At 33.7% G+C, this 10,335-nt stretch overlaps 1 protein-coding gene across 1 annotated transcript; it reads right to left on the bottom strand.

The window, feature by feature from the left end:
* Positions 1–436: 436 nt before the first annotated feature.
* Positions 437–10,052, bottom strand: LOC123663715 (cytochrome P450 4C1-like). Its single transcript, XM_045598381.1, has 10 exons — positions 9,899–10,052; positions 9,090–9,196; positions 8,791–8,878; positions 7,396–7,581; positions 6,729–6,804; positions 5,853–6,114; positions 4,736–4,804; positions 2,019–2,193; positions 1,063–1,242; positions 437–621 (listed from the first exon to the last, which is right to left on the bottom strand). Exons 1-10 carry the CDS (start codon positions 10,050–10,052, stop codon positions 437–439), a joined length of 1,482 nt encoding a protein of 493 aa, XP_045454337.1.
* Between the last annotated feature and the right edge of the window lie 283 nt (positions 10,053–10,335).

Genomic DNA, 10,335 nt, shown 5'->3' with positions numbered 1-10,335 from the left:
CGTATGTAAAAATATATTTTTCTTAGATATGTGTATGTAATATTCTATTACAGGACTGTTGATCTGTATAATAAGTAGAAAAATCGCCTGTGGTATTATAATGCATGCATGATAAACAAAGGCACGGGCATTTTGAGCCCGTGGATCAAAATTTATATAAAAAAAAAAATCTATTGTTAATTATTTTATTAATAGATAATACTTTTCATAAATGTAATATTAGAAAAAACAGTTTAACTGTATTTGTTTATTTATTTATAAACATTATATTTTTTTATAAAAATAAAAAGTTATAATTATATCAAATATATAAAGATATGATGTATCATTTTATGCAGTACATACAGTGTAAGTATACTATTACACACAATGTATAATTACATAAGATAACAATCAAAATGTACAATACAGTGTAGATAATGTCACGAATAGTATTTCAGCAATGTTGCGAACATCCGTTGATTGTTCGTTTTCTGGCTCGCAAATTGTACCCGTTAAGGAACTTCACGGATATAGCAACTTGAAGTTTCAGGTCCTCGAGTCGTCCGTCTGCTTCAAGCTGTACTCTTCGAATTACTTTCACAACTAGTGTCTTGATCAGTGTGGTGGCGTATACTCGACCTGATGAGGAAAATTATGCTTAAACTTAAAGCCTTTTTTTATATTGTAACTGTTCTACATTATTCTTAAAGCATTTTTCATCAAATATGTTGTCTTTTTATGTTTTATTTGAGTATTGAATAGTATTTACACGGAACAACTTAGAGTAGTTCGAATCCTTAAAGGCATTATGGCTTCTTCCAAAAATTCAGTAAAATGAAATGCCAATTTCAAAACTTTTAATTTATTTAGAAGTTTGTTTATTTATTGTCGTCGTTTGTAAAAAGCCGTCTTTTATTTATATGAATAATAACAGTAGATAAGTAACATTAAATACGAGAAATAAAAAACCACACAATCTTGACCTTTAACCCTTATGCGTTTAGTAGAATGTATATTCATAATATAGCTCTAAATTGTACTACTGCATATTTCTTTCCTATTACTACAAATATTACAAACCCAGGCAATCCATAGGTCCTAAACTGAAAGGGATGAAGGCGTTGGGATCTTGATTCTTAATATTTTCAGGCAGAAATCTCTCGGGTTTAACTTTGTAAGGATCCTCCCAGTACCGAGGGTCGCGGTGTAAATCGTGAATCGGAATAACCAGTGAGGTACCGACTGGTAAAGTAATTTTACCTGGAAAAATGAAAAATTATACTTATTTATGTTTTTTTTTCAACATTTTCTCTCATATTAAATAACCAAAAACCAAAATATTATCCTAGAACGTTTTTATATGTATAAAAATGAATTATCGAAGAAAGATTTCTATTTTCTCTTTTTAATTTTTTAAATCCACCACACACTGTATATTTCTAATCCCCACACGTACGTTGATTGTTAGTTCGTTGTCAGAATTTCAGAACATTTACCTTTTTAATGCCATATTTTATTATTCTTTAAGTGTTCATAATTCCTATGTTGACTTACGGTGCTGAGACATGGACACTGACGAAGGGACTAGTCCAAGAACTTAAAGTCACACAGCGTGCGTGCTATGGAACGGGCCATGCTTGGGGTCTCTCTCAAAGATAAGATCAGAAATGAGACTATCCACGATAGAACGAAAGTAACTGACATAGCCCGTAAAATGAGCAAGTTTTAGTGGTATTGGATTTCGTCTGGGCCTTTACAGCACACGAGCCCTGGAGTGGAGACCGCGTGTTAGTAAAAGCAGTGGAATGATTGTCCTTCAGCCCTCTGGACTGACGATTTACGTAAGATTACCGGCGGAGGCTGATGAAGATCGTGAAGAACCGTGACGTTTGGCGCGAACTTGGAGAGATCTATGGCCACAGTTGACTGCGGATACGCTGAAGTATGTTTCATAATTATTTTAGGACCTTAACCCAATTTTAAGACTTTACTATTTTTCCCTCGGTAAAACTTAATATCCTAAAGCCAAATCTTACCGTCATTAATAGTAACCTCTTCTTCGACGGTTCGTTGTATTAAAGCTGCTATAGACATATACCGCAACACTTCCTTATATACCATGTCTAAATATTGTAGTTTTTTCAACTGTTCTTCACTAACATTTTCGTCTTGACAACCGATTACTTCTAGTATTTCCTTGTAGACCTTATCCTGTAACACCATTTAAAATAATGTTGGTTATAAGCTATGCCACGTTACTGCCATAGAATACCTTACCATAGTCTTAAAATTAGTACGATTTTTTTGTTTTACTATAAATTATACCTACGCTGTATAAGCTGCGTGGTTACGGAATTGAAGAATATAGCCACCCCCTTTCTTCCCGTGGGTGTCGTAAGAGGCGACTTAACAATAACCATCCAACTGCTGACTTTGAAATACACAGGCTGAAGACGGGCAGCAGCGTCTTCGGTGCGACAAAGCCAGCCCTGCGGTCACCAACCCGCCTGCCCAGCGTGGTGACTGGGCAAAACACATGAGTTCGCGTCATTTTTGGCGCGAACTTGTGGAGGCCTGTGTCCAGTAGTCGACTGCGATAGGCTGAAGTGTGAGTGATACCTACATAGTAGTCGAGTAGAACTAGAAATACTGCATTGTTTAGGTTATCTAAGAGATATTGATTTATCTTAACCTATTATAAAGCAATGGCCCCCATCGTGTCTGTCTGTCTATCTGTTTGCGAAAAAGTCTAAGTACTGAACGAATTTTCATACGGTTCTGACCAGCACGCAGAGTGATCGCCGAGGAAGGTTTAAGTGTATAATTTGGTAAGGTTTTGCGTAAATTGGTTACAATATAACTATAATTGTTAAAGACTGTGGAGTAAACTAAGCAGCCCGGAAACTTTAATCGAAAACGCTACCCAAAGCTTTTGAAATATTTTATCAAAGGGCCGTCCCTAAAATACGTCATGCCGAATTTCACCAATTTTGACCCCCCACTCCCCCTTTGTCTTGTTCAGTCACACGTTTAGCGTCCCCCTAGCAAATGTTACATCATCATCACAACAGCTTGAACCCCTCCTATCCTTGAAAATTCCTTTATTCCTAAAATATTGATACGTGAAGCAAAAACTTTGTATCGCTTTTTACGAAAGTTGCGCGGACGGAGGAATATAAAATTTCACACAGTTATAGTTTATACAGAGAAGGAGTATAGAACTCTAATATTTGTGTAAAATTTATCCATAAAAACGGATTAAATCAATAAAAAAAAAATCACACTACAATATATTTGACACAGACACGCATATATACTCTTTTGTTCATTATTTAACTTTGACAACAGAACCTTAATAATGGTAAAACTTATAATTTATATTAATTATGGTCGAATTTTGACCACTGGGCGACCAACTAGTTTATTTAAATAAAAGTATATATGTACCTATGTTTAAAAGTAGCATTCGAATAACGTATAATATTAATAACTTTCTATGGACATAAAAAAAATTGTGGCCTGTCTAAGCAAAAATTAATAAAGTGCGAACGACACATTTATTTCCAAACACCCCCTTCACCCTTTTCCCACCCCGTGTCATATCTCATTACGTTAAGCAAAGCCCCTAACCTCTAAAATTACTGGGTTGAATTTGTTATTATATTTTTGTAGGTGTTTGTTTATTTTTTAAGAGAAACCGAAACTTGAGTATTTATAATTAGTTATTGTAAAAAGTAAAATATTAAGCAAAGTGTAACGTTTACTGAGGTAGGGCTCAGCAGAATTTATCCTGCTCACAATCTGGAGCATGACGTCTGGTGAAGTTTCTCAACCTTACAGAAGGCCACAGCTAAATAACACTGCTCAGGTAGTGTTGTGTTCCTGTGGTGAATAATGTGGCCAGAACTCCTGGGGCAGGTCAGAGGTAAGGTTGGCAACGCGCTTGCGATGCTCCTGGTGTTGCCTATAGACGGCTACGATAACCGCTTAACATCGTGTGGGCCGTTTGCTTTGAACTGTAAATGGTACATGCAGGCGTAACAATCTCTTCAGCCTGTAATATCCTACTACCGGGCATAGGCCTCTTTCCCCATGTGGGAGAAGGATCAGAGCTAAATTCACCACGCTGCTCCAATGCGGGTTGGCGGATATTTTCCCTACTATGAGTAACGATCGCTATCAAGTGTACGTGATAACAACCGGGACCGACGGCTTAACGTGCTCTTCGAGGCACGGTGGGGAGACCCACAAGGACTGCACAAGCACCCAGAGCACGGCAAACACATGTATGGCCAATACAAATGTTTGTCATGTGCGGGGATCGAACCCGAAACCGCCAGCGCAACAGGCACAATCCATAGGTGTGACCGTTGTGCCAACGCGGCGTCACAAAAACAGTTGAAATTAATCAATAACGTCATTCTAATTCCTATAGGCTAACTGTAGGTTATCTAATCACCGTTCAAATTTGTATAAGACTTACAAAATGTAGTCCGTATGGTATTTATTTCCGAGTTTTGATTTAGTTAGATTTACCTACACGCCACTGCATTTTATAATCAATGGAAATTACTGTGATGTTTAATCTGATTGGTATTTTCTTATAATAGAATTTGACGTGTAGCATTAATAATTAAGTTAATTTTTCTAGTAATTGAGATATAAATAATAACTATCAATTAAATGTGTCTATAGAATATTATTCAACTTTGCAACTTCCTTGAAAACAGACATAATATAATTAAATATTTACCTGCCATTCAGGTAGGTGAGCTAAAAATAGTAGAACTGCGGAGGTTATTTTAGCCGAAGCTTCCTGACTCTGAAAGTTGGAAAATAAATTTAAATTATATCTAAATACTACAAGTTGTCTGGGTCGTTGTTTATAGGACATTCTAAAATAAATAAGCTATATTTTTCTTATATTTCGCCATAAGGATTTTTTAACAAACTTAACGAACTTCGAAAATCTCTCGTCGATCGGTCTTATATACTTCCTAAAAAAGTAACAAAAGCATCAATCAATTGACAAAAATCAACATCTAAACATTAAGTACGTGTGCACAAACTTAGGTAATGTACCTAGTGTTATCAAGCAACCTTAACTTAGTCATAATATTGAAGGAACACTAAAGTCGCAGTGTCTCGGTAGACATAACCTGATATACAATAATAACATATAAGAAGGCAGAGATTGAACTGCAGTCGGAATCCTAATATATATACCTATTAAATTCCTATAATGGACTTTTTTTCTGAGCCGGCATTTAGGAAATGTTAATTTGTTGTAGTGTTGTGTTTTGTGCCTGTTTCTGATTGTTACCTACATCATTAGAGTTATGTCGATCACTACAACTAACAAACAAATGACTATTTTTCTGTATGTACATTATATTTTCATAGATATACTACGATGGAAAGGATATTGATCTACTTAAACTTCTCTATCAGAGTTTTTTTTTACATTATATTTATGTATAGGAGGTTACTAACAAGGATCTCCTTACACATATCTGTGTATCCTACACAGCTTCAATCGATCCCACAATTTTAAGGAAATCGTTGATATAACTAATGCGCAAGACCATCGTTACAAAAAAAAAAAAAAAAAACTAGATGAATAGATAATGAAGAATGGTAAATTAGGCAAAACTAAGGCTACTGAAGAACAAGCTAAAAGAAAGTCGGCAATTTTACATCTACTTTTTGCCAATTTTAAGATGCTTTTGATTACGTAGAAACAATTTAACTGATTTCTTGAGAAAGAGATTGATTAACGTAATAAGTACTTGAAAGGTAATATCGGTTTCAATCATACAATCGGTTTAATTAATGGATATTTTCTGTTTTGCTTTACTGATGATACTCACGGTGGTAAATAAACTGAACATCTGCCGTTTAATTTCTTCGTCAGGAAGACCTTGTATTATAAACCTATCAACAACACCCTGAGCGTCTTCCGGGACGGTTTCATGCTGTAATGCGTTTCTCCTCTTCTGCAATATATCCGCAGTCATTTCATCGATCAATTTTACGAAACATATTTCTTTTGCCTTATTCCCTGTGAGCCAGTAAATAACAGGTATGTGGAGCCACCACCGAGTCATCGTTTTAAATATTAAGCTATACATACTGTAAAATAACATTTTTTTTTTACCTCTAAGTAATGTCAAACTATGTACAGCAAAGGTATTGTGCACTCCTATAAAATTATGAAAGAAATATTTAGAAATGTATACTCGTATAAAATCAAATAAATAATTGCTATTTACTAATTACAAAGACATAGCATGTCAGCTATTTGTTGTGTTGTCATTTAGTAGAACTCTCTAAAGGAACCTGTATATAAAAATGGCTAAATGGTTTCTGCGAATTTAATAATTTAGTAAATTTTTCAGAGGCTTAACTAGATCCATTACAAGCAAAAATAATCTTTACTAATTGATTTTAAGTATAGGAGTTTCATTCCTTTTTCGTCTGTTTGGTTTAGTTTTATAGTGTTTCATTTTTCATATAGAATAATTAACAAATATTAAAATCATCTTGTATGTTTGAAAATGTTTTACTCAGCCATAATTTTAAAAGCTGAAATATGATATTGATCTCGCTTAAGGGGTATTCTGAACATGAGCGTACCAACTTTTTCTACTAGCCCTCTTAGATAAGATTATTCTTAATACATCTATTTTCTAGACCAGAATACCTCCTTAAAATGCCAAGAACGATACAATATTTATTGAAATTACCTTTGCGTTTTAGTGATGACTTCATGTAAATTCTTTATACTTTTAGAATCTTCCTGTGACAAGCCCATCAGGGTTTCTGAAAACGATTGTATGTGGTACAATTTGTGTTTAGCACATTTTATTGTTACTTACGCTTCAGTCTGTAATATCCCAATGCTGGGCATAGGCCTCTTTCCCCATGTAGGAGAAGGGTCAGAGCTCAATCCACTACGCTGCTCCATTGCGGGTTGGCGGATATAATCCCTACTATGAGTAACGATCGCTATCAGGTATACATGATAACAATCGGGACTGACGGCTTAACGTGTTCTCCGATGCATGGTGGGGAGACCCAGAAGTACTGAACAAACACCCAGAGCACGGAAAACATCCACATGCCCAATATAAATGTTTGTCATGTGCGGAGATTGAACCCGCAACCGCCAGCACGATAGCCACAAACCAGTGCTGCAACTGTTGCGCCAAGGCGTCGTCGTCGTTTCTTGGTTAAAATAAATAAAAAAAAAAAAACTGATGGAATAATATCATTAGAAAAATAAGTGTTACGCTAACATAATAGTCCGAAAAGTGAGGAGAGAAAATCACATATCATTACAACAAAAATAGGGTATGTAGATAATATCTTATTCAAGTCACAGAAACATTAGAGTTAACTTATTGTACTTACGGCATACGCATCGTGTGGTACAATTTAGTACATCGAAGTATACATCAAACGTCTCCGTCGGATCTTTGCTACTTAAAATTTTGGTTAACTCATCCGCTTCTGTATTGAAAACAGCACTGTATATTTTTACACACTTTTTATTGTATGATGGAGTTGCTACTTTCCTATAAAGCCTCCATGATGGTCCTAGAACATATTTGTTTTTGTTAGAACGTAAAACAAACAAAAATGGACGGAACGAAAAGTGATCTCTACTAGGAAAACTAGGGGACTTTGCCCCTAAGTCAAGGTCAAAGAAAGTAAATACCCCTGAGTCAAAGTAAGTAAATGTCTCGCGTCTTTAGGAGTACAAATAGTTTTATATATTTTATTATAGTCATACAAAATGGTCTTGTTTCAGTTTCGAATAATTCGATTTGACCAATAAATCGAATAAATCACTTTTAAGAAAATTGTGTAACACGTATTGTATAATATTCGCAAATAGAGCCCTTTATGCTAATTAAAGCGTAAAAACACGAAAAAACGGGTGAGAAAAATCTATTAAAGTTTGCATTTAATAATGCAAACTTTATTATTGGTAAAGTAATGTGGGTATATTTTTTTTTATTTAGCTCAAATAGATATATGCTAATAAATACATAATAAAAAATATCACATAATTTGTGTACAAATAAATAAAATTGAAGTGTCTGTTTGTAATATTAAAATAACCGCTTTTAACTAAATTCATATGTATGTATACACGTTACATATGTATGTATACACGTTACATATACCTAAATAACATTTTTTATAATCTTTGTTTGTCTGTTTATCTGTCTGTTTGTTCCGGCTAATCTCTGAAACGGCTGGACCGATTTTGACGGGACTTTCACTGGCAGTTAGCTGAGGTGATAAGGAGTAACTAAGACTGCTTGAGTTCTAGAAATTTATTTATTTTATAACTCTGCGAACTGAACCATAACTTTTTTTGTTAACTTCCACGCGGACGAAGTCGCGAGCACAGCTAGTACTTAATATAAATCATGTCCATGTTTTTTTTTTTTATATCACTAGGTCGGCAAACAAGCGTACGGCTCACCCGATGGTAAGCGATTACCGTAGCTTATAGACGCCTGCAACACCAGAAGCATGGCAAGCGCGTTGCCGACCCAATCCCCAGGAGCTCTGGTCACCTTACTCACCAACAGGAACACAATACTGTTTGAAAACAGTATTATTTTGCTGTGATCTTCTGTAAGGTCCAGGTACTTCCCCAGTCGGGCTGCTCCATAAAAAATCCGTGTTTTGCTGGCAGCATCGAAATTCTTTCTTGTTTGTTTTTTAAGTACCTGATTATTAGATTTTTAGTACCTTCAATGTTTTGTTGGTATTTTAGATGTATGAACTAACCTCCAGTTAATATACCGCATCCTATATATGGTGACATAAATTTATAAACCGATCCTTTCAAATTCACCTTGTTACTTGTTAGAAGATTCTAAAAAAAAAAACAAAAGATATACATATTTCGTAGTGATAATTCTCTTTTCCACTACACACGGTACTTTATGTACCTATATATCAAGAATTTGATAATTGCATAAAATCTTTAAACATGTTGGATTTGCGTGATCGTTAATGAAGTTATGTGGAAACACCTTTATGTACGTTATATAATGCAAACTGTATATTGTAGCTTTTCTACATACCCTTATATCTGTAGGATTCTTAACATATATATTCAATTCTGGTCCTAACCAAAACTTTACGTATTGGCCGTAAGTTTCAGATAATCTTGCTAGTTTATCCAGTTGTTCTAAAAATGTAAGATATATTTGAGAGAATATAACCCATACCTAAGTAAATAAGTAGACCTGATACATTATTTGTGAAACAAATGTCAACAATTATTTCAGTAGTGAAAAATTACGATTGAGTTAGAAAACGCACCTACTTATATATAAGATAATATAATAAGGATAAGATAGATAATAATATAATTTTCTTAAAAAAAAATTAGAGTAATTTTACTTTGAAGATTAGATTAGTTTTGAGTAAATTATTAGATTAAAGCAAGTAGATATAAGCTTATAAAATTTCAAAAAGACTTGCTGAAATCGTGATTTTTTTTTTTTTTGTGAAAATGTGAGAATTTTTTTCTTTATCAATCGCCTTTCAATCATTAGCCAGTGTCGCTATTATGTGAGTTGTATGCACTTTAATATAACTATTACGCTATTGGAAAATGAAAGTACTATCCAAATTAAAATTTATTTGATAAATAAATAATAATTAGAATTGACGTAAGACAAAAATATATCATAGACTAAGAAATTTAAACCTATTATTGGATTCAGAATTTAATGTTTGAATTTTTAACAATTTTTATAATTTACTTTTATTAATTTATATTTTATTATCTTATATCGTATGCTAATTACATATAGAATAATTTATAACTCAATATGGAATAGACACGAATCAAGAATTACTTTATACTTATAAGGTGTAGAAATACCTTCCGATTTTGCCATGAAAAATAATGCATTTCCCAAAATTGGTAAAGCTGGGGGTCCAGGTACTAGTGCTGCTAGTTTTAACATCCTGTGGTGTCTCCATCTCCAATAAATCCAGTACAGTATTATTGGTAACAACACCGATATACAGAACATTGTGTCTTCAGAAAATAATTTCATGATCACTAAAAAAGATTAACTAGCATCCTTTAATCAATTTTATAAAATTAATAGTTCTGTTAAATAATAAATTACAGATAAGTTTATATGTGAGTACATGTTTATTATTATTTTTTTTCATAATTTCTATACAATTATATATTTCTTGTATGTATTTATAAAGTTGATGTAATTTTATTTTTATTGTAGATATTTACCTCTAGTTCTTGTCTATGTTTTACGAGCATAATGATTGCGAAGGATAAAGGTCGCAAAATAA

Source organism: Melitaea cinxia, chromosome 20 (assembly GCF_905220565.1).
Source record: "Melitaea cinxia chromosome 20, ilMelCinx1.1, whole genome shotgun sequence".
Taxonomy (NCBI): domain Eukaryota; kingdom Metazoa; phylum Arthropoda; class Insecta; order Lepidoptera; family Nymphalidae; genus Melitaea; species Melitaea cinxia.
This window is presented reverse-complemented; position numbering and strand designations above follow the sequence as displayed.

What these genes read in the sequence shown, in the direction of transcription:
- LOC123663715 (XM_045598381.1), bottom strand. Translation starts at nt 10,052, where the DNA reads ATGTTCTGTATATCGGTGTTGTTACCAATAATACTGTACTGGATTTAT. An exon ending in AGAATCCTACAGATATAAGG is followed by an intron (nt 8,879 to 9,089) that starts GTATGTAGAAAA and finishes TTTTTTTTTTAG; the next exon opens with AATCTTCTAACAAGTAACAA. An exon ending in GTCATCACTAAAACGCAAAG is followed by an intron (nt 6,115 to 6,728) that starts GTAATTTCAATA and finishes GTTATTTTACAG; the next exon opens with TATGTATAGCTTAATATTTA.